We start from the raw sequence: 26,619 nt of genomic DNA, 5'->3' as shown, positions 1-26,619 counted from the left end.
ATTATTGCTATGACATTGGCAGAACCCTAGGGTAGTGACTACGCTTGTCGTTTACGAATAAATTTGTGTTAACTAAACTCGGGTAGATACCGGGGTTGGGCAGGACTTATGCATGGTATTCACATACTGTACACATACAAACTTTTGTGTAAACAACCCCGATGTTTCTGTAAGTGTTAGTTTTGTGTTGAACTATTTGTATAACAAGATTCACGATCACCCATTCATACAATAAAGTTCTTGAGGTATCGAAACAGTTTGAAAGCGCCACCAATCATTGCACACTTTCGTAGCATGAGAAAGTCGAGCGAATATTTCCGTGAGACATGAATATCTTTCATATGTCTTTGGTAAGAAATGAGTTGTGTGGGATAATCATACACAGCCTACAAAAGTTAAACTTGTCGCGTTTGATTGCCTACTTTTTATCGATATCTTTGTGGTGTTAAAAGACGGATGAGTTTATATTTACATATAGTAAGTGGAGCAACTCGAGTAATAAATTGTACTCGTTTGAAAATCGTCAACGGGAAAAAATACCGATCAATGGAGTAACAGTATCAATATGAGTGGTATATTATTTTTCGTGATATGCAACAATCTTCTAAGCATTACTTTTCAAAAATTCGTCTTGTCATAGACGAGAAGTCGGTTCTTACGAATTCGAAACAAAGGTACTTCGATTATCACGACAAAGAGAATTAAGATCAAGGCAGTATTTCGGAAGTGGATGTGTATCGTTTGGTATGTTTCGCAATCACGAAATGACAAAAAATATCAAACTGTGCATACAACTCGGTTAGTTAAACGATACAGTTACAAGTCGGATGTAATCTTGATTTACAGATGACAGCTTGATGATGTATAGCTCACCCACTCCAGTGTGTTTATTGTAAAGTATTTGACAAAATTGAAATGTTGAATGACCCACACATCGGTTTCATTACCGAGCGAGTGAAAATTGTTTTCTGCTGGACAGATATGATTTGCATTTAGCAAAACAGTCTACATCAGGGGTGGGCAACATACGGCCCGCGGGCCGGATCCGGCCCGCGAAGGGTTTTTGTCCGGCCCGCGGACACTTTTTCGTCTTACATGATAATGTGGCCCGCCGGCCCCAGTCTCCCGAGATTCCCCACTAGTTGCTCACATACATTTTAGTGATTGTCTGTTTTTATACACATGTATGCACAGCGAGCGAGGGTGGAGCTTACGCGTAAGTTCGTCGAAGCGAGAAGACTTGCATTATCGGCATTTACGATGTACTGAACCCCAATGTCATTTGTGGTAATAATGGTGTTTGTCGACGACAATGGTCATTTACACCAGGCCGATATTTCTTATTTTTGATTCCGTAACCGTCGACTTGTAGCACGTCCCACACTTCTAGGCTTTTGTAAGACACCGATTATGCCAGGTGTCGCCAACTGAAAACGGGTCGCGGGCCAATTTTAAATTTCGAGGCCGCGGCCCGCATGAATTAAATATCGAGATAGACAGGCCGCACAGTTTAAGAACCACGCTATATCGTCACCTACTTAATCTTAATGCATTGATATCTTGGTAAATTTGGGGTACCGGGCTTATTGAACGCCTTGAAATCTTGATGAAGGATTGTACCGTGTGTTTGATTGATCAGAGAGAAGCAGACATGGTGGTACCTGTATGACAGGGGTGGTACCTGTATGACAGGGGTGGCCAACCTGCGGCCGTAGAAGCAAATTTGTGCGGCCGTGGACATGTAATTCAATTAGTAGGTGTTGGCGGCAGTCGACGTGGAATTTGAATTTACGAATTGACTCCCGATTTCTTGAAAGATTTTAATTATTCTTGAAAGTTTCTTCGCGCAGCGCGCGATTCAATGCGACTTTATTTTTCGATTTTAATATAGTTGCGCACTTTGTAATCAGAGCCCCACAGTACAGTTGCGAACAGATGCGACACATATAGAAATACCAACTAGGAATCGTGTTCTCCTCACTATACCGACAATCCTGATTGGAGGTCAAGACATGCAAAGAACAGCATGCAACAAAGTGACTAATAATAATTGGCCTGCCCTGACCGACCCTACACCAGCTCTACCGGTGAATCATGTTATGAGAAATAATATGTAGAACTACTAATTTTCATGACGAAATTCATTAATGAATCTGAAAAAATTTTCGCGCTTTGCGCGACTATGAACAGCCTACATTATTTAATAGATTAGTGCGGAGTTCGCCGGAAATGGACATAGACACTTTAACATGAGTATTTGGCGTCCTGCTAGTTCATTAAGACTATTTCCTGGAATGCGGCCGTAGGCTACATGAGTAGTCGAAATGCGGCCGTGACTGGCAAAAAAGATTGGCCACCTCTGCTGTATGAGAGTGCTGTTCTCAAATCCACATTGTCTTCGTCCTTATTGGCGAGAAATGGCTTTGAAGTTGCATTGCTGTCGTTAAAATACATTCATTAAATACGATTTCTTCCTTGTATACGTGGATAAATGGGCGAATAATGTATCGATTCAGCAATCCGGCCCGCCAAGTACTTAATTTTCCTATATCCGGCCCGCCGACTTGGAGAAGTTGCCCGCCCCTGGTCTACATCAATTAAGTGACGCTGCTTAATATCATAATCATCGACTGAGTAAAATTTCTCTGGAGTTCGGCTTAGTGGGTTGCTAGGGCTTCAATTTCATACAAGTAAGGTATTTTAGCGACTGAGTATTGTGATGACATTAACTTTGATGAATGACAACGGAAAAATATCCGATTTCTCTGATCGTGTGCGTTGCACAAATAGTTCTAGTATGCATTCGGTGAACATCACACAAATTGGTTTTGCGATGGTAACGACTTTCAGCGGCTTGGTTTCATGTCGGGAATTATTTTTTGATGGTTCAAATAACAATTTCAATCAATAAAATGAACAACAATACAAAACGCGTTTAGTATATTACAGTGTAGCAAGTACTTCGTTGATATTACGAGTATTGTACACTAGACACTTGCGTTAGCAAACATATTCCAGTTTGCTTTTGGAATGATCAAAGTCTTGGAGTGTAACCTCGCAATATTTTACATTTAGCGCGTTCTATAGAGAGTGCGAACGGAATTGAGTATTAATCGTGTTGTTGGGATAGTGCTTTGATATCAAAGAGATATTTTCGCACTGTGTAATGCGCGTATGTTTCAATTCTTTGTTGCGAATTCCAACAGTAACGACATTGATGTTAAATCCTCATCCTTGGTTATTGTAAGTGAATCCTAAACATCGCAACAGTCGGTATGGAAATCGAACACATGCATACTTTTAGATAGGCGACACTAATGAGTTTATTACATCCGTGAAATACTCAGAAACACCGATTCGTGATTGTGTTAGCTAGATTCATCCTCTATATCTGCGGACACAAAGATATCTTAACTTTGGTTACAACTCATTCGTAACGAAATGTCGCATGCAATCTAAAAAGCACCAGATTATTTAATTTTATTCAACTAAAAAGTCCTTTTGTTTTGGTGTTGGACTTAATACAATTCGTATGACTGATGTATAGACTATAACGAATCCTGAACGTGATATGGATTTTAGGTTGTAGTGATTGTATGTACTCGCGCAATCTTGTCTACTCTTCATGCGGATACTGTTGAGTTGATCGGGTAAGTTGTCAACGTATTTACTTGACAGGGTTTTCGTGAAATTTCGTATACTCAAACATATTATACTAATCTCGAATCGTGTGCGTCGAGTAGTAATTACTTTGTATTATAGAATATATCAAGTAGTAATTATTTTATCTTACAGAGCAGTAACGACTTTTACAGTTGAATAAAAAGACCGGTCATATGAATACAGTCAGGATGAATTATTCAAGTTTGCAAGTTGTAGTGATATAATCAATACTTTGTTTGCGCCGATAGCCGACGCTATATATATACGTAAGACCTTGGTAGCTTTCACACTCTATTTAACGTCCACTTGCGAATGAATATAACTTTAGTAGTTACACGAGCTTTCGGAGCGCCGCTCCTTCATCAGGTGTCAAAGTGAAAGTAACGCAAAAAGAGCAACGCAAAAATATTTTCAATTTGAACATATGCATATTATGACATCATAGGTAATGAGAAATTATAGATTCCAAAGTCGCGTACTTTATGACGTCATAGATGCTAATATCAAGTTTAGATTTGAAATGCAAATAGCGAGTTATGTGCCTAAAATCGGATTGGATAAGGTGTTTATAGGCTAATTTAAAAAGAACAAAAGGTGTCAAGTCAAGTATTCATGGCGTAGTGAGACATACATCCTCTATCTATATTCAGCCCTTGTCGGAAACGGAGAGTAGAGTCTTCCATGTTCCCGACCATTACATTGATAGTCATGTCGCTCTCCGAGTGCCCAGCGGAAGAAAAATGATCACCGACAGGCTTCGATTTGTTACCTTTCGAGATATCATGTCAGTGACCATTTACTCTCTTGTGGAGAGGTTAACTGGTCTCTCCAACGTACCATGCATTCGTACATCCTTTTCGACAGCGAATCAAATATACGACATTTGCATCAAATCTGTGTCTAAAATTTCCTTGAATGATTACATCCTCTAACCAAAATGGATTAAAGCATCAGGCTAGATCGATACCGGTACTTTTTTGCCTAATAACTCAATTGACCCCTTTGTTATAAACGTGTGACTCGAGTCAAGTCAAGTCATAAGAAAAAGTTGACTCATATCTTCCGTTTTTATGTCAAAAAATCGCCCTAATTATTGCCTTGTCTAGTCATTAGTTAGCTTATGTTAGGCATGGAACAACCGACATAGAGTTGATGTGATGACCTGCTTCTTTTATTTTAGTCGTTGGATTCTGAAATTTTGGGCGCACACGTATAACCGCCCACAGACGTTGAAAGAGTTCGTGATCAAAACCGTTGTGTTGGAGTCTACTATTATTCAGTTGAGCAAACCTATTTTATGCAGACAGAAGTAGTTAGTATGATCGATCGTGAGGTGCGTGGGGTTCTTATGGGCGGGGTGGCACGGTGCCGAGAAACCGGGGGTGGCACGGTGACCCTTATCTCTTATGGCGGGGGTGGCACGGTGCCATTGTGTCTTATGGCGGGGGTCGCATGGTTACCTTTTCGGGTATAGGCTGCGGCGGCACGGTGCCGTGAAAACTCGTGGTGGCATGGTCACCTTTTCGGGTATAGGCGCGGTGACATGGTGACCTTTCAGGTATAGATGATTTGACTAGCGTTGTGGGTATAGGCTGCGGTGGCATGGTGCTGGATATGTATCAGGTTAAAAGTCACGTGATTGGTTCTTAGTTAATGTGTATATCCCAAATTATTATATATGACCGATTCGAGGTATTCCCAACGTTTACGGTGAATGTGATTTCAATATATCGTTATTCTTATGGATGCGGCGATGATTCGTACTTTCGGGTATAGGCTGCTTCGGCATGTCGTACTTTCAGCAAAAAAGGTGTGAAATAGTTTGCTAAATTTGAGAATCACTTGCAAGGTAATATTTTGGTAATTAGTCTACCGCAGAACCGGCGTAGACGGCGATTCGAATACCAACAATAGCCGCGTTCACATACTATCACTCCAAAAAGGTGTGAAATATTTGTAAAATCCCACGACTACTCACAAGATAACACATCAGAATAGTCATCTCTCGTGGTTTGATGTTACAAAGGTAGGAATTACGCACAAGTAATATTTTGGTAATTAGTTTACCACAGAACCGGCGTAGACGGCGATTCGAATACCAACAATAGCAGCGTTCACATACTATCACTTCAAAAAGATGTGAAATATTTGTAAAATCGTACGAGCGCTGACAGGATAACACATCAGACAGCCATCTCTCGCGGTTTGGTGTTACAGAGGTAGGAATTACGCACTAGTAATATTTTGGTAATTAGTTTGCCACAGAGCCGGCGTAGACGGCGATTCCAATACCAGCAATAACTGCGTTCACAAACTAACACTTCAAAAAGGTGTGAAATAGGTTGCAAATCCCGCGATCGCTGACAAGATAACACCTAAGACATAGCGATCACTTGTGACTTGCTGTTACATACATTCCAATCGCCAAAATGTAATATTTTGATAATCAGTATGTCAAAGAACTGGATTTCACTGGTAAAATTTAATAACTAACGAATAACAGAACCGTCGCAGACTAGGATTCGAATACCGACAAATTCTCACTTATTTCTGATCCAACCATAATCCTTTGCGAAGTTGACGCTTATTCAAAAAGGTGTGAAATAATTGTAAAACCCTACGTCGCTGACAGGATAATGCATCAGACATAGCGATCTAGTTATAGCACGGTGTCGGAATCCATTCGGGTTCTATAGGTCAATTGAGATAATCCGAAACCGAATATTTTGACTTTGGCGTAGTGTGAATTGAAATAGGATTGACAAACATGACTATCAACTTTCCCACAGTCCCATTTCGATATTATACGCACATTGATTTGAAACAAGTAATGAAACATTACAACTCTATTCACGATCCGGCTTTCCGTTTGTCAAAGAAACATTTTAACATCTTACCATACTCAAAAGAATTATTCATAATATCAACCGGTGTTAATAATATAGTTTTCACTTACTTAATTATACCACTACAACTCGGAAACTTGAATTAATTCATCCTGGTGGTATTCATCTGACCGATAATTTTTATTCAACTGTAAAGGCCGTTACTACACTGCAAGACAAAGTATTTACTAATCGATACATATACGACTTGACATAACCTATTACATTTTGAGTATACGAGATTTGAATGTCTGAACAATAACTGAGAATTAAATGATCACAAGTGAATCCGTATATTACAGCGTAAAAGATGTTGGAATGTCAGCAACTCTGTACGGTCATAGTTACTACCACTAATTTACCCGGCCAACTCGTCATGATCATTCCTGAAATCTACACAAACATGACCACCGACTAGAGTTAACCACAAAATAGCATCGAGTTTTAAATCCGGTTGTAGCTTACGTATTATTTGAATGCGGGTTATGTTTTGTTATAATTGGATGTACGGATAAAGTATTAGGGCTCGATATTTTAACATTTTGCCATACTCAGTCAATCAGGAAAACATTGTCAACTAAATCTGTTTGTAACTTACCCGACCAACTCAAGCAGTCAGCCAAGCATACACGAGTCCATATAATCACTAAAACCTAAAATCCATAACAAGTTCGGTTTTACTCATATCCCTACGACGCATCTTTTTTATTCAACTTTAAAAGTCGTTGCTATTCTGTAAGATAGAGGAATTACTACGTGGTATATTCTGCAAGACAAAGTAATTATTACTCGATATATTTTGTAAGACAAAAGTAATTACCACTCGGTGCAGGTGACTTGAGATTAACATAATATGTTTGAGTATACGAGATTTGACAGTCTGATCAACGTATAGTTGCGACTTCATTTCTTACAATCAAACGCTGGTGTTATATCGAAAGTTACCATTCTGTAAACATAGGGATTGATACATTGATGTGCCATATGTAATAATTGATCATGGTTTGATTATAAATTATTCGTGTTAATTAGACCCGGCGTTGTGGTAAATGTTACGACAACAACAATCTTTTCAGTACCGTTATTATTAACATATCGAGTTGTAAAACTATGCGTGTCTGAAATGTTCATGATTGAAAAATTATTCCACCTTGGTACATATCACTCTGCGTATCGCGGATATCAGAAAATATTTTACAAATGTAATTGTTTCCAGTAACCAAGACTAAAGATGAAACAACAATTTCGTTTGCTGGTTAACAACCGGTGCAATACTTTATTGTCAGAATCTGTGACAGCGAATTGAAACATACGCACCTTACACAGTACGAAAAATCACTTTGGACTCCGGGTGGCGTCATTTAATCCGTGTTAAACTCTGTTCACACTCTCTGTCGAATGCGTGAAATGTGAAACATTACGAGGTAACACTCTAAGACTTTGATCAGCAAACAAGTAAATAGAGGTATGCTTGTAGGATGCATCCTATTCAACCGGTCTTGGTTAAAACAAAACTCATATCAATAATAAAATCGAAGTATATGATACACTGAAATCTACAAAAATGTATTTGTATTGTTGTTCATAGTAGTGATATCGAGTTGAACCTCCAGAATAATTGTCATCATCTGGCCAAACTACTGAAAGTCGTCGTCAGTTTGTATGATGTTCACTGAATGCATACTAGAACTATTTGTACAACGCACACGACCAGAGAAATTGGAAATTTTCCCGTTGTCATTCGTCAAAGTAAATGTCATCTCAATACTCACTCACTAAATATCTTACTTGTATGTGATTGAACCACCGGCAATTAACTCGCTAAATCAAACCCCTCAGAAATTTCACTCAGTCATCGGTATTAAACAACGTCGCTTAATCGGTGTAGATATTTTTTTTCTAAATACAAATCATATCTCTCCAGCAGAAAACAATATTCACCCACTCGGGTAATGAAACAAGTGTGCAATATCAATAAAAGATATTTCCGTCACACAAAGAATAATCAACTTCACTCGATATTCCCATACTACGAAACTGTACAAAGGTTTAATGTTTTTGTATGACATGGAATTAATACCGATCGAAGTCACCGTGTTGGAAATGACTTTCATACAAACACATTCTATGCGGTTAACATTCTCATCGATTCTATTGTGTTCTGGATTGATTTCGATATGGTTAAACATTCAACCTCGACGGATACGGATTGTCACACACTCAACTAATATCATACCAAATAGTTATTTACAACAACCAAAACACAGAAAATTTGTTTTGGCCGTTTCGATTTTATTACTGGAGGTACTCATCACTTCGCTTAATACAATCTAGAGTTAAACTCCATCGAACCTTCGGTGTCTATCGTTTTTGCTGGATACGAATTATTTTAGTCTAACAGTAAACAATTTTCACTATCTTGGGTTATGAACTCAGTGTGTTAGCGGTCATTCAATATTTTGTCGTATCCACTAGTTACTTTGTAGGATACGAATGATCATCCTCACAACTCTTACAAAAGTACGAAGTATATTTACATCGCACAAAGTAATCGACTTTACTCGATATCCTCACACTACGAAACTAAATGTTTGGTTAGACTCTACAAACTGAGGGTGCCATCTTACACACAGAACAATCTACTTTGCCGACGAAAAGTGCTGAGTCATCACATGATTGTTCCTCACAACAAAACAATCAGTATATGGAACTGTATTAAAAAGGTTCCTAACCCTTTGCACACCAGTGACAAATTTTGCAATGGATATGTTTTGTGAATCGAATTGCTGTTCAGCGTCAAGTCTCCATGTTGGAGCGTACATTAAAACAGCGCAGTCACAATCCAATTAAAACCACGAATCTATTTTCATTTGTCACAAACTGCCGCATACAGAAAAATAAATTTTATTTCGCCAAAAACATACTTGTAACCAATCGCTTTCATTAAACACACAACACCGTAAAAGTATTTACTTTCTACAACATAGACATTCCGATGTAGTGAAGAAATATTTTTATTAATCAAAATCATCGTTTACTGTTTACGGTGTTAGTGTCTGCTTCGTACCTGTGGACCCGTATTAAAATGGACTCGACATGACTGAATGCACGAGGTAGAAATCGCATCGACTTGCACGCGGTATCGGTTTTAAAACGAACCATCTATTTTGCATTGTCGAGACCGAGCGAGTCAGTTACATGTATTCACGGTAATGATTTTGTTTCGTCATATGTGAATGATAGAATTACTTTCATGACAAATCAAATCAACATGCAACAACCTTCTTGCAGTCATAATAACATTTTCATTCTCTCTCTTCGTAATAGTATACTCACGTCAAATATATTGTGCAACTCGAAAACAACGTTTACAAGACCAAGGCCGCTGTTAACACCGAACACACGATACCTACCCAAGTAAAAATATCATTTTCGTTTGGACAACTGACGTTTACCTGAGTAACAAACGATTTTCACTTGGAAATATATTTTTTCCTAGACCAACAAACCATTATCACTTGGAAATATACTTTTACCTAGAGTAACTAACCATTTTCTTTTGGAAATATATTTTTACCTCGAGCAACAAGCCATTTTCACTCGGAAATAAACTTTTACCTCAGTTACAATACCGTTTTCCTTTGGAAATCCATTTTCCCTGGGTAACAAACCTTTTTCACTTGCAAATATATCCCCCCCCCCCCCCCGGGTAACAAACCTTTTTCGCTTGGAAATATATTTTTTCCTTGAGCAACAAACCATTTTCACTTGGAGATGTGATGTTTGCCTAAGTAAAAATACCATTTTCGTTTTGAAATCTGACAACCACACCCATCAATTTGGTATTTGCTGTATTGGCGAAAGTTTGAAATAGATTACAACGAATAGTGACGAAAATTTACACGACAACCGGCTTCAGAGTATACTCGCATCGGTAGCAACACATCTATATCATCGGTTAACCACATGCAATATACTCTTGTATATCGAAATGTATGCTTTGGAAAATGACGAATATTGTGTGTCCTGATGTGTGTATGCGTCCGGGTTCGTACTTTAGTTTTTGCACAGAGTCCATACGTCTGAATAAAACACCACCTCCACTTTGGTACCTGGTTGGTACATGGATATGGTCGGAAATCGATGAATTTAGGCTCTCGTCGTACTAACAGTTCCGGGCTACTTGTGATTTTTCTCAGACATGTTTACTAAGTTGTGTCTTTATTGGTCAATACATATCCCACCGATCAGTCTGAAATCGGAAACCCGAAAAAGTATTAACCGGATCCGGATATCAACTCTGAATCAAAAAACCAATGTAACATGTTACACCCTGTGTTTCCATGAAAATAACAAGACATTACACATCAAGTATACTTCACGATTGTTCATAGATACCAAGTATACGCGTAAATGGAGGTGTGTGACATTACATACATCATGGATAACATCATGGCCGGCATTACAAGCATCATGGATGACAAATTCATGTTCTCTCAAGTCTCGTCATGAACCGACTCTGTACATTCAATGTGGGGTAGATGGCTTGGAGACAGACAAACACACATATTTGACCGTAACATGATCTTAGCACGAATCGACATGTATTCAACTTAGAGAAAAATGAGTCGCACCGTATTTCACGAGATTACATTAGAACGTAGTGTTTCACCTTACATCAGTTGGTTCAATGTATGTACCGGGTTGTGAAAGCTGGCGCTGTTTTGACTATGTGTCACAATCAATACTAAACACGAGAATTCGTTACTCGTTGAAACGTCACAGTCAGACATTGTTAACAGCGATTCCGCGTATGGAAATCTTAAATTCGATTGTGGTTTTTGTAATCTGAGTTACTGCGTTTCTGTGGTGTGAAGACTAAATTCGTGTTGATCCCCACAAGAGTGCGATGTCTATTTCACACCTAGAGTTATTATAAAACGCATCATCGAAACCTTTGGTCTAGTTCATCTGCTTGCATTTCGAAACGGACAATAACCACAAGACTCTAACCCACCGCATCCGTGGTTTCAGTTGATCATATCGAAGAATATCATGTCCATCCGTTTTACCACCCACAGATTTCTCCATCCCCGCACCGTAGTGTTACGACACAGACAAGATGCGGTTGTGGAAATATTGAAAATGAGAAAGCAGACCTGGGTGTCATTTGATTTGGATTTTGCACCCGATGAACCCACCATTCGTACTGCGCATTGGGGTGAGGATTCTATCGTTGATGTCGAAGGAAAAGAAATATACAGATTTGTTGGTGTCGTGGATATTCAACGAAAATCGGGGTACATGATTGTACGTGGTTCGCGTATATGACTGTGAAGATATCGCTATACATAACGTGCTGTTCACCGTATCGATAGTACCAACGAATATCCATGTTATGGTCAAATATGTGTGTTTGTCTGTCTCCAAGCCATCTACCCCACATTGAATGTACAGAGTCGGTTCATGACGAGACTTGAGAGAACATGAATTTGTCATCCATGATGCTTGTAATGCCGGCCATGATGTTATCCATGATGTATGTAATGTCACACACCTCCATTTACGCGTATACTTGGTATCTATGAACAATCGTGAAGTATACTTGATGTGTAATGTCTTGTTATTTTCATGGAAACACAGGGTGTAACATGTTTCATTGGTTTTTTGATTCAGAGTTGATATCCGGATCCGGTTAATACTTTTTCGGGTTTCCGATTTCAGACTGATCGGTGGGATATGTATTGACCAATAAAGACACAACTTAGTAAACATGTCTGAGAAAAATCACAAGTAGCCCGGACCTGTTAGTACGACGAGAGCCTAAATTCATCGATTTCCGACCATATCCATGTACCAACCAGGTACCAAAGTCGAGATGGTGTTTTATTCAGACGTATGGACTATGTGCAAAAACTAAAGTACGAACCCGGACACATACACACATCAGGACACACAATATTCGTCATTTTCCAAAGCATACATTTCGATATACAAGAGTATATTGCAGTGCTTTTCAACCTGTGTGACGGTTCGCACTGGTGCGAATGAAAAAAATTTCAGTGCGAATGACGAGCGAGGTGCGAATGGTGCGAATGAAAAATCCGGATGAGTGCGAACGGCCAGCGTGGTGCGAATGGTGCGAATGAAAAATCCGGATGAGTGCGAATGAAAATTGTCCATGTTTCTCACTTTTTCTGACGTGGAATAATTCAAGTTCACAAGTGAGGAACGCTCCCGATGCGTGTATTATGCAAAGTTTGAGATAATATTTCCGCGCGAGAGGATTACGCCACGGCATGGAATAAAGAAGGAGTTGAATCGGTATCAGTTGCTCACTTGCTCGGAAACATCCACCGTGTATGGATATTGTATACGGACCTTGTAGGAATATAGGTAATAGTAGCTGATGCCAGTGTTGACATTTGGCATATTGGAATGCAAAATATTGGAATTTCGGCACACATTCATGTTGGTGAACAGCAGAATTTAGCGTTTCTTCAACTATAACAATTGGCGCATTAGATCTATAACAAGTGTTGTTTACTCGTGTACCTAACCAAGGATTAGAGGCCGTTATAAATAAAATTAGTGTAAGCACATTAGTGTCTTACGTCCAATGAATATTTTTCTTGCATCACATCGAATTATTAAGTCACTGGGCAGTTTATCTACTGATCAGTGCAATGGCCTGTTTGTAATGCGAACTCCACAAATTTTGCTTAGACACGCTTTCCTGTTCTTGGACTGATGATCTCAGGCCAAGTCTAGATCGTAAGGGCATAGGCCCATATATAACATATTGGTGATTCCACTAAGCTTGCTGATCCATAGGAAAATATTGCCTAGTTCGTGTTCGTACCGCCTTCGTACTACAAACTTTGTAATACTCCGAACTCTACCGGTTTAGCTTGAGCAGATGAGCAGTGAGCACCCTCTGCAGAGTAAAATTAAATCCACCAAGCCGTATGTCTTACGATATTCCTTATGCAGCCTAATTTAAGCTTGATTAGACTGTTGAACCTTATTACTCTTTATGTATAAGGATATGTGTGATACTAAAGATAATTTGACATTATTTGAGTCAGTTTTCCAATATTGTACGATTGACCGAAGAGCCACCCCGCAGTTGGCTACCCGGGTCGATATAACTGTGTGTTAATCATGAATCTTACGTGAGTAATAATTATTCAAGAAGGTGAAAGTGTTGGCTTTGACAACACAGGGATGCCGAACGTTGTTATTGAAAGATATGTTGGTTTGTGTACTGCATAGATAAGAAGTGAATTAAGCCTAAGCATATACATAAACAACAGTCATCAATTACTCGGATTGTGTGGGTTTGTATAGCAATGCATTCCTGATTTGAACGCCCACTGTACCATCGAATCGTCTAACATTAGGGCTACCATATTTTGAAATCGGGAAAGGAGGACACTATTTCAAAATTTTCAAACACAGAATACCGGTGGAAAATCCTGAAAAAGCGGTAAATTTTTACCACTTCGTAGTCGGTTGACTAAAAAAAAGGTCAACTTTCGCTCAGCTCCCGAAATACCCGCCGGAGCGTCACTTCGGTGCTGATTTACGGAATAAATTTGACCAAAATTCCTAAATAAGAGGAAAAAATCTCAAAAAGGAGGATATTTGGGCGTCCTCGGAGGACATTTTCAAAAACCCAAAAAAGGACGACATGTCCTCCTAAAGGTGAACGTACGGCAACCCTATCTAACTTACCTTACCTACGCGAAGCATCTTTTCGAATATTGTCAGAAAAATGAGCCAAAGGTGCTAGTCGCAACATTGATGCTACGATTCAAGTGCAGTTTCACTATTTTGTGCGTTCTCAATGCAAACACATTCACCTCGCGATGACGTAACATGTGGATTTAGTGGCAAAGTGATATTGTTACGAGTGAATATGTTTCTTGGGTTCGCCCTTTAAGCTTCCAGGAAATCACCGCACGATACCCCGGAAATGCAACGAACTTCTTGAGAACAACGGGAGTGCGATATCTGTGATTTTACTACTGCAGTGATTTTAGTGCTTGATTAGTCCATAATACGATACGCTGAATGTAAAATAATGAAGCTCTGTACCTCCAAGAAGCTCTTCGAATACAAAAGTGATAAGTTTCTTCATTTTCCTTTCGTGTACTAAATTTCGGCTGACTGGTGCGAATGAAATTATTTTTCAAAAAAAGGTGCGAATGGAGCTCAAAAAGGTTGAAAAGCACTGGTATATTGCATGTGGTTAACCGATGATATAGATGTGTTGCTACCGACGCGAGTATACTCTGAAGCCGGTTGTCGTGTATATTTTCGTCACTATTCGTTGTAATCTATTTCAAACTTTCGCCAATACAGCAAATACCAAATTGATGGGTGTGGTTGTCAGATTTCAAAACGAAAATGGTATTTTTACTTAGGCAAACATCACATCTCCAAGTGAAAATGGTTTGTTGCTCAAGGAAAAAATATATTTCCAAGCGAAAAAGGTTTGTTACCCGGGGGGGGGGAATATATTTGCAAGTGAAAAAGGTTTGTTACCCAGGGAAAATGGATTTCCAAAGGAAAACGGTATTGTTACTGAGGTAAATGTCAGATCTCCAAAGGAAAACGGTATTGTTACTCTAGGTAAAAGTTTATTTCCGAGTGAAAATGGCTTGTTGCTCCAGGTAAAAATATATTTCCAAAAGAAAATGGTTAGTTACTCTAGGTAAAAGTATATTTCCAAGTGATAATGGTTTGTTGGTCTAGGAAAAAATATATTTCCAAGTGAAAATCGTTTGTTACTCAGGTAAACGTCAGTTGTCCAAACGAAAATGATATTTTTACTTGGGTAGGTATCGTGTGTTCGGTGTTAACAGCGGCCTTGGTCTTGTAAACGTTGTTTTCGAGTTGCACAATATACTTGACGTGAGTATACTATTACGAAGAGAGAGAATGAAAATGTTATTATGACTGCAAGAAGGTTGTTGCATGTTGATTTGATTTGTCATGAAAGTAATTCTATCATTCACATATGACGAAACAAAATCATTACCGTGAATACATGTAACTGACTCGCTCGGTCTCGACAATGCAAAATAGATGGTTCGTTTTAAAACCGATACCGCGTGCAAGTCGATGCGATTTCTACCTCGTGCATTCAGTCATGTCGAGTCCATTTTAATACGGGTCCACAGGTACGAAGCAGACACTAACACCGTAAACAGTAAACGATGATTTTGATTAATAAAAATATTTCTTCACTACATCGGAATGTCTATGTTGTAGAAAGTAAATACTTTTACGGTGTTGTGTGTTTAATGAAAGCGATTGGTTACAAGTATGTTTTTGGCGAAATAAAATTTATTTTTCTGTATGCGGCAGTTTGTGACAAATGAAAATAGATTCGTGGTTTTAATTGGATTGTGACTGCGCTGTTTTAATGTACGCTCCAACATGGAGACTTGACGCTGAACAGCAATTCGATTCACAAAACATATCCATTGCAAAATTTGTCACTGGTGTGCAAAGGGTTAGGAACCTTTTTAATACAGTTCCATATACTGATTGTTTTGTTGTGAGGAACAATCATGTGATGACTCAGCACTTTTCGTCGGCAAAGTAGATTGTTCTGTGTGTAAGATGGCACCCTCAGTTTGTAGAGTCTAACCAAACATTTAGTTTCGTAGTGTGAGGATATCGAGTAAAGTCGATTACTTTGTGCGATGTAAATATACTTCGTACTTTTGTAAGAGTTGTGAGGATGATCATTCGTATCCTACAAAGTAACTAGTGGATACTACAAAATATTGAATGACCGCTAACACACTGAGTTCATAACCCAAGATAGTGAAAATTGTTTACTGTTAGACTAAAATAATTCGTATCCAGCAAAAACGATAGACACCGAAGGTTCGATGGAGTTTAACTCTAGATTGTATTAAGCGAAGTGATGAGTACCTCCAGTAATAAAATCGAAACGGCCAAAACAAATTTTCTGTGTCTTGGTTGTTGTAAATAACTATTTGGTATGATATTAGTTGAGTGTGTGACAATCCGTATCCGTCGAGGTTGAATGTTTAACCATATCGAAATCAATCCAGAACACAATAGAATCGATGAGAATGTTAACCGCATAGAATGTGTTTGTATGAAAGTCATTTCCAACACGGTGACTTCGATCGGTATTAATTCCATGTCATACAAAAACATTAAACCTTTGTACAGTTTCGTAGTATGGGAATATCGAGTGAAGTTGATTATTTTTTGTGTGATGGAAATATCTTTTATTGATATTGCACACTTGTTTCATTATCCGAGTGGGTGAAAATTGTTTTCTGCTGGAGAGATATGATTTGTATTTAGAAAAAAACTATCTACACCGATTAAGCGACGTTGTTTAATACCGATGACTGAGTGAAATTTCTGAGGGGTTTGATTTAGCGAGTTAATTGCCGGTGGTTCAATCACATACAAGTAAGATATTTAGTGAGTGAGTATTGAGATGACATTTACTTTGACGAATGACAACGGGAAAATTTCCAATTTCTCTGGTCGTGTGCGTTGTACAAATAGTTCTAGTATGCATTCAGTGGACATCATACAAACTGACGACGACTTTCAGTAGTTTGGCTAGATGATGACAATTATTCTGGAGGTTCAACTCGATATCACTACTATGAACAACAATACAAATACATTTTTGTAGATTTCAGTGTATCATATACTTCGATTTTATTATTGATATGAGTTTTGTTTTAACCAAGACCGGTTGAATAGGATGCATCCAACAAGCATACCTCTATTTACTTGTTTGCTGATCAAAGTCTTAGAGTGTTACCTCGTAATGTTTTACATTTCACGCATTCGACAGAGAGTGTGAACAGAGTTTAACACGGATTAAATGACGCCACCCGGAGTCCAAAGTGATTTTTCGTACTGTGTAAGGTGCGTATGTTTCAATTCGCTGTCACAGATTCTGACAATAAAGTATTGCACCGGTTGTTAACCAGCAAACGAAATTGTTGTTTCATCTTTAGTCTCGGTAACTGGAAACAATTACATTTGTAAAATATTTTCTGATATCCGCGATACACAGAGTGATTTGTACCAAGGTGGAATAAATTTCCAATCAAGAACATTTCAGACGCGTATAGTTTTACAACTCGATATGTTAATACCATGGTAGTGAAAAGTTTGTTGCTGTCATAACATTTACCACAACGCCGGGTCTAATTACGCCGCAATTTAATAATCAAGTCATGGTCGATTATTACATATGTCAAATCAATGTACCAATCCTTATGTTTACAGCATGATAACTTTCGATATAACGCCAGCGTTCGATTGTAAGAAATGAATTCGCAAATACGTTGATCAGACATTCAAATCTCGTACACTCAAACATATTATGTTAATCTCAAGACGCTTTCACCGAGTAGTAATTACTTTTGTCTTACAAAATATATCGAGTAGTAATTACTTTGTCTTGCAGAATAAACCAAGTAGTAATTCCTTTATCTTACAGAATAGTAACGAATTTTACAGTTGAACGAAAAAAAAGACGAGTTGGCGGTATATGACTACAACCGAACTTGCTATGGATTTTAGATTGTAGCGATTGTATGTACTCGCATAATCTTGTCTATTTTCCATATGGCTACTGTTGAGTTGATTGGGTGAGTTACAAACGGATTTACTTGACAAGGTTTTTCCTTGTTGACTCTTTGGAGTATGGTAAGATGTTAAAATATCGAGACGTAATACTATTTCCGTTAACTCAATTGCAACAAAAAATAACCAGATAGTTTGTTCAAGGTTTCGACAAATAGATTGAAATATTCCGATTTAACTCATCGCGTCGCAACTCGATCGCGGTATGTACAAGTGGTTGTCAAGTTAGAAATATTCACAACAGGTGCTATTTCATTTATTGACTCGACTGTGTGTAGTAACACATTAAAATATCGCGATGACATAGTGATAATATTTACTGAAACTATATTTGACAAACGGAAACTCAGTCGTGAATAGAGTTGTAAGGTTTCATTACTTGTTTCAAATCAATATGTGTATAATCTCTAAATATTACTGAGTTGAAAGTTGGTAGTCATGTTTGTCAATCTATTTCAATTGAGACTATGCCAAAGTCGAGATATTTCATTTTGGATTATCTGAATTTACCTTTAGTACATCCCGCGAATGGATTCCGACGCCGCACTATAACATTTTTGATGATAAGGACTCAAGGATTTTCAATCAACAATAGGCCTACCTGATTTTTTGGTAATGCTAGAGTTGGCAAATGATAAGTTGCGTGTTTTTGTTAAGTGTTTGATTTCTCAGTAATAAATACAATTATTGTATGTGCATACTTGTGATTCTTGATTCTTGTTTAGTTAGTTGGTATTGATTCTATAGGCGTGAAACAGCAGCGTGGAATGTGTGAATAATTCGATGCGACTGAAGTTGGAGTCAGCAATATTCAAGTTACGTTCGAATCAACTGATCGCGGTAAATGGATTTCTCAAAGGATTAGAGTTGTACCGGATCAATACATTCAAATACGAATCAACTTGGTTTGTGTAGTGAGTTTCATTTCAAGTTGACAAATTGACACATTGATTGAATATTCTCATGATTCGCATCACGCAACCAAAGTCAACGTGAAACATATAGCGATCGCGGAAAGTATCAAATCTTGATTCTTGTTTAGTTAGTTGGTACGAACTGAAAGTACCATTCAGGTTACGTAGGAATCAATAGCGAGACAAGACTTAGAACACGATCGGTCGTTTGTCACGCCTGAACTATGGCGTCTTCATGTAGAACCGCGATCCATAACACTAGCATGTCGCGTCTATATCAACTGCGTTAACATGCCGCCGCGCGCTATACCGAAAGTACGAATCATCGCCGCATCCATAAGAATAACGATATACTAAAATGGCATTCACCGTAAACGTTGGGCTCAACTCGAATCGGTCATATAAAATAATTTGGGATGCACACATTAACAAAGGACCAATCACGTGATCAATATACCTGATACATATTCCACACCGTGCGAGAGATGTCTATACCCGAAAGAGTTTGATTTCAAGTTGATAAAGACATACTTGTGATTCTTGATTCTTGTAGAGTTATAGTTGGTATTGATTCGATAGGTGTGAAAACAGCGGCGCGGAATGTGCGAATAATTCGATGTGGCTGAAAGTCGGTGTCAGTAATATTCAGGTTACGGTCGAATCAAAAGATCACGTTAAAAAGATTTCTCAAATTAATTAGAATTGTATCGAATTAACACATTCAGATACGAATCAACTTGAGCTGTGTAGTAAGTTTCATTTCAAGTTGACAAATTGACACATTGCTTGAATATTCGCATGATTCTTATCATACAACTAAAGTCAACCATGTTCCGAAGTGTCAAAACATATAGCGATCACCAGAAAGTGTCAAATTGTTGGTTTACAAATCACCGTCTGCGACGGCTCTGTGACAAACCTATTGTGGAAATATTACCTTGTGAGCGGACATGAGGGATCGTTATGTCTGAAGCATTACCCTGTGAGTGGTCGTAGGATTTTAAAATTATTTCACACCTATTTGAAGATGCGTTCACTTCACAAGGGATTAGGGTTAGAGCAGAAATGAATGACAATTTGTTGCTATTCAAGTTACCGACACTGACGGTCTGTTATTCGTTACTTATTAAATCTTACGAGTGAAATCAAGTTCTGTGATAAACTGCTTACGAAAATTTCACCGCGTGAGCGATCGATATGCCTGTAGCACGAAGCCGCGAAAGATGGTTATGTCCGAGACATTATCTTGTCAGCGATCGCGGGGTTTTGCAAACTATTTCACACCTATTTGAAGTGTTAGTTTGTGAACGCGGCTATTGTTGATATTCGTATCGCCGTCTACGCCGGCACTGTGGTAATCTAATTGCCCAAACATTACTATGCGACTGATTCCTAGATTTAGGAAACTATTTTCACGCCTTTTTGTTGAAAGTACGACATTCCGCCCGCAGCCTATACCCGAAAGTACGAATCACCGCCGCGCCCATAAGAATAACGATATATCATTGGTGCACTCGCCGTAAACGTTGGGATTACCTGGAATCGGTCATATATAATAATTTGCGACATATACATTAACTAAGAACCAATCACGTGACTATTTACTTGATACATATTCAACACCGGTCGAGAGATGCCTATACCCGAAAGGGCGATTCATGACCGCACCCATAAGAACACATGGCGAGTCACCAGAGATCCCGTAAGAATACATGATAGGCGAATCACCGCCACCGCCTATAGTAAAAAAGGCGAGTCACCAACACGAGTTTTCGCGGCGAGTCACCGACGCAGCCTATACCTGAAAGGGCGAATCATGACCGCAACCATAAGAACACATGGCGAATCACCAGCGATAGGGGGGTTCGAAAAGGGCGAATCACCAACACGAGTTTCGCGGCGAGTCACCAGCGGGCCCTATACTACCCCATGCAAAAAAGCGCACACCACGACCGATCATATATACTACTGACAGAAAGATTTCCTCTATAACCTACAAATTTCTCATTAGTGCGTGTTGTTCCGTGCGTGTAATTGTTTATTTACAAATTATGCTGCTACTATAGTACCGTATGTCCGTATACTTCGTAGTTTGTTATTGTTGCCATTGATACAATGCGAATTTCATGGTCTGTGATTTTGATTGGTGCGTCATACTTTGCCTTTTTGGTTTTGCTTTTAAATCTGTTAAATCCCTTCAGTGTGCCGATAACTCTTGAAAAGAGGCACCCGAAAAGTCTTCGAGTTTAATAAATATACTGCTACAATGGATGTTGTATTGAAAGAATTAGTGTAGTTGACTCATTTGCACCCATTGGGAGGGCGTGGAATCACAATTGACATAGACGCCGGACGCTAATTTTCCGTGGGTATGTGCTATCGATGACGACACAAATGGTGTCGTCATAATGTAGCGGAATTGGTGAATAAACTATCTGTAAATGCCAAATAGTTAGTATTGGAGCTACAATGGTAAGCGTTTAATATCACCAATGACTTAGCCGCGTGCACATGGTGACAAAATTACTATACTATCAAGCAGGCGCGTACCCAGACGGGAAAATGGATTGAAAAAAGTATGTGATTTTAAATGTTTTCACATTTACAAAGCCGGTCCAGCATCTATTTATTAGGGCCAGGGACATGCATATATTGCCTGTCACACATGGATCATTGGATCAAGTAATGAGATATAGCGTAATGGTACGTTCCACAGCTGTAACAGCAATGGATTACGGTTCGGGTCCGACTATAGATAACTAACCGACCTAATTACACGATCAATGTGTTTTAATTCGCTCTCATAGCAGTATAGGCCTAGTATGTAAATGGGAATACAGTGCTTATTTCTATATCGCACAATTTTCGAGCTAGTCTCGGCAGTTCTATGCGGAATTGTGGGCATGCCGCACACCCAACAATTTTGCCGGGTACAGCATTCCCGCATCCGGCGCGGTGGCGCCTATTCAATCTTGGTACCTGAAAATCGCCCTGGTGGAAATCTGATAAACACACCCATTTTCCACCCATGGATTTACAGTCATTCATGTAGTACATCGGTAGAAAAATACCAATAACACTGGTCAACAAAAATGAAAAAAAAAAGTTTTAGGCAGAACATCTGAGAGCCGTTTCTGGGGTTTATAAGGTTGCTGATTACGAATATCACATTAGATTTGTCAGATTGGCTCTTTGTCAGGATATATTTACATTCTTATAAACGCCCAAAATTACTGTTTTTGCCCCTAAATATTTCACTTGGTACGAAGAAAATCGTAGTTTTTTCTAATGTTATACTGCGTATAAATAACTAATTGACTATAAAGAATCCTCATGTCATTCTAAGTCGTTCTATCAATATTAACAGGACATGATGCGAAATATTTGTTTGTCAAAAAAGCAGTTTCGCGGCCTAAAATTTGTACTTTTGCACAACGGAAATACATATTCTCCTGTATCAATTGGTCATCCTACCAAGATTAAAGATGAGTATAAAACTATAAAATTTGTCCTTGGAAGGCTTAACTACAATACTCATATGCGTCTCTTTTCTTTCGACTGGTAAATTGATAATTTTCCGCTGAGTCAACAAAGTGGGTATACCTAGTAACCCTATCAAACGAGAAGCTTGAATCTGGTATCTGGTATATTCGAATACCGATGAAAGATTCCAATTTTACATTAAGAAGGAGTTCACTGCATGTAATTTCTCCTAAGATGTAGTAAATAAAACTTTTTAGATGATCATAAGCACCCAATAACAAACAGTTGGTCCGAAAATTCGTATCTGTATATCGAACACTTGAGCACAAACATGAGCATAAAAGTTCACTTCCTGTTCAGAAATCTTGGTATATTTCCTGATCATCTTGTTGATTAACAAGGGGAGAGGTTCTACCAAGACATCAGAACAACAAAAGAAAGATATCAGGGCAGATGAGATGAACAATTGAACATATTATGTCAGACCATTGCCGCAAACTTTCAAAAAACTGCACTAAATAGCTTACAGGCGAAAATCTTACAAAAAAACAATTATGATTTAAAATATATCAATAATATTATATTCCAACTGATTATTTCAAATTTACAATCGCTAGTTAGCGTAAAACTGATTGAATTAATGCCACGTTATTTGAGTGTCAAGGTAAATACTTATGTACATGACTGGAATTTATTTACGTACATGATATCAGTGAAAATCTGTAACTATGATAAATCTATTACGCCTAAATAGAGTCCTGTTGCTGTATTTTGATTTAAAAGAGTCTTCTGTGTGTAAAAATAACAAGTAGATTGATTTTCTAAACTTTGTAGTACGACTGAGTCGATTTTATATCTAGTCATTATCGCAAAAATGGGAGATTTCGGTCAAAATAGCCCCATGGGTTATCTCCACAACAAGAGCCAATTTGAAAAAAACCAAGGTCATATTCGGAATCAGTGCCCTTCAGCACCCCCAAAACCACTCTTACTTTGTCTGCCTAAAAAAATGTGTTGACCAGTGTAATCATTGAAGGTTTGCATAATTTTTTTTATACAACCTGACGACAGGTGAAGCACTGCCTCACTTGCTTCCCTGACCGCACGACACTGGCAGTGTATTGTGTTGTAATTGTATTGTGATGTCATATGACATCAATCTGTCGTGTTCATAGCAAATCTTACATAAATTCTCCTGTTCACACTAAGCTAAGCTATTTAGGGGCTCGCAACATCCCTACTGTAAACCCTATAAGAAAACAGGCCTTTCCAACGAAGAACTATACAGGGCAACCAATTTTATTTTCGGGTAGCAAATGTATTCACGAATTATCACAACTAGATAATAAATTGACAAATATTTAATATAATTACAACGTAATTGTTCTAGATTCCCGTAAGTTTACATTCCTTTTAACATTGCCTCAACTCAAAACGCATGCTGATGTGGCCGTGCCACGCAACCGGATGAATTCGAACATAGCGAGCAGTGATTGGTCTAGGAAACATGTTTTCGACAATAGTATTTCTGTCCTTGTTCCCCGTGAATACCTTAAAGAAAAGTCAGCGGAATAGCAGATTAAATATCCCACATTATGATCTGTGTCTTCTAAAATCTCAAATGACGGTGGGCCGGAGAATATGAAATGTCGTAAACTCTCAGATTTGGTGTATTCGTGATATGTATAGAGACAAATATTTTTCATCAAAATTCATTCATCTGATATACTACATAAAGTACATACCTTTACTGAACCATGCTCCATATAATACTGCAAACTACTGGCCGAATTTCCGTACAAAATATGGTAACGTTGTACCCATTGATCGGTACTCGCTCTACCCTGAGTTGCAACGCCAGTGATCATATTAGGACTCAGGAAATCCACTTGGATCCACTGGTACCCATCGTCTGTATAAATTCGAGTGGCATTGTGTTATCACTACCTACAATAGATGGGTTCTTACTCTTTGCAGCACACCATCCTTGTGGCGAAAATAGACCAGCATTGGGCAGTTCACAGTGAATATGGTTCCACATAGATGAAGCACGTAGTTGAGACAGTTTGATCAATCCATTAAAGATTCCAACGTAGCACATCCCTGTTAATGATGCTAGCTTGAGAGAAATTTGACAATACAGGCATATTGTTTGTTGTGTTATGGGAATTTTGTACCGACAGAAGCCTACTTCCATATATCCATATAGTTCCGAGATCAGCCTATTCCGAAGAGCAATTAACAGCAAACTAGAAAATCAGCAGTAGGTATGGATATTTGATGTAGTAGCAACGTACAGTAGGGTTACCATACGTCGTCTTTTAAAAGGATTTGCCCTCTTTTTTGACTTTTTTGAAGGTATTCTTGGAGGACGCCTAAATGTCCTCTTTTTTGAGAATTTGTCCTCTTTTTTTGAAATTTTGGTTAAATGTATATGAGAATTGTACTGAGATATAAGAAATCAGCACTCAGGTAACGGTCCAGCGGGTCAGAAAGACGACCTTTTTTTAGTCAATACCACTAAATTCAAGTAAAAAGTGGGTAAATTTGGAGTCGAATGAAAGTGATGACCTATTTTTTCAGTCAACCAACTACAAATTAAAAATAAATTTACTAATTTATCCGTATTTTACTCGGGTATTGTAAGTCCGAAAATTTTGAGTAATTGTCCTCTTTTCAGATTCCCAAAATATGGTAACCCTAAGCAAAGCAACCGCTATGTCGTATGTCTATAGTCATCAACATATACCGCTATCTCAAAGGGAGGGTCGTAACTCGTAATCACCATCTCTGCTTATCCAATTATAATGTTTGGTTATGCTTGCTGAGTAAACGTAGTTTGAACGTTGCTTTTGGGCGACGAGTATGTAGGCATGTATTGTATACCAAACCGATTAAAGATTTGATATCTGATATAGATATACCCTTCAAATGGAACATGACGATTTCCATGTAAAATCAATCGAACTCAACTGTTGCTCAGATAAATCATAACCGGACGGCGGATCGCAATATCCGTATAACATGGCTTGGAAGTATATGCGTGTCGACGTCATTATTATTATATTCTTTAACACGGTAAAACTGGTAAGTACACGCGTAATACAGCGATCAGCCTGCCTCAAGAGGAAAATGGCGAGACTGGAGTAATTTTTAAAAATTTGGTAGTACAGTCAAATTGTTATTTCTATGCGATGCATGAAGAGGTCAGATTACAGGTTTGCGGTGGATGAAGAAATGGCAAAGGTTGCAGAGCAGAGGTATAGATGACTGAAAATGAAGAATCCAAATTAAACAAATTTGATTGTGACTCATGCGCAAAAGTTTAATATTTTATTCTTTATTCTCAGTACAACTGCTAAATACACACATAATCCGGGGAGAAACCTGCCCTCAAAGGAAAATGGCGGGATTGGAGTAAATTTTTAAAATTTCAGTAATACAGTCAAATTGTTATTTTTATGCAATATATCAAGAGGTCAGATTACAGAATTGCGGTAGGTGAAGAATTAGCAAGGGTTGCAGAGCAGAGGTAAAGATGATTGAAAATGAAGAATCGAAATTACAGAAATTATGCGATGATTCACGCGCTCAAGTGTAATTTCACTCCAGTGGTGCATTCGAGTCCTTCCGAAGAATAGGTATAGTGTAGGGTTGCCATACGTCCGGAATTTCCTGGACATGTCCGGAATTTCATCATTAAAACTGCGTCCGGGAGGAATTTCTAAAATATGCCCAAATGTCCGGAATTTTGAAGGCTTGAAGTAAGCTCACAATTCTTTTCATGAATCAACATAAACAATATTATTATTGGGCAGATTTATGCTACATGCAATTTTTCCTCGCGCAGCACGCGATTTAGTATCACGTATATTCGTTTTAATATGGGGACTACCAGCCTCGCAAAAACTGCGATCAAAATTAAATAAAAATAGCATTCAATTACAGAAATATGTCTAATTGTAATCGCAATTACAAGATAACGGTATATTCATAGAGTCGGTTTAGAC

At 38.4% G+C, this 26,619-nt stretch overlaps 1 protein-coding gene across 3 annotated transcripts in view; it reads right to left on the bottom strand.

The window, feature by feature from the left end:
* The window catches only part of LOC145439564 (lactadherin-like), a 79,322-nt gene that overhangs the window by 47,591 nt on the left and 5,112 nt on the right, over positions 1-26,619 (bottom strand). Inside the window, exons 3-5 of one of the 3 annotated variants that reach the window (XM_080317058.1) lie at positions 24,578-24,712; positions 24,355-24,521; positions 24,022-24,160 (exon numbers count right to left, since the gene is read on the bottom strand). The exons of 1 other annotated variant lie outside the window; for it this stretch is intronic. In XM_080317058.1, the coding sequence (XP_080173184.1) occupies positions 24,023-24,160; positions 24,355-24,521; positions 24,578-24,712 (440 nt within the window). In that variant the 3' untranslated portion in view covers position 24,022. Of the gene's footprint in view, positions 1-24,021; positions 24,161-24,354; positions 24,522-24,577; positions 24,713-26,619 lie in introns of those variants that run through there. One more of the 3 variants, XM_080317056.1, reaches the window with a different exon arrangement.

The sequence above is a fragment of the Botryllus schlosseri genome, chromosome 5 (assembly GCF_051294905.1).
Source record: "Botryllus schlosseri isolate E-star chromosome 5, Bs_hap1, whole genome shotgun sequence".
NCBI lineage: Eukaryota > Metazoa > Chordata > Ascidiacea > Stolidobranchia > Styelidae > Botryllus > Botryllus schlosseri.
This window is presented reverse-complemented; position numbering and strand designations above follow the sequence as displayed.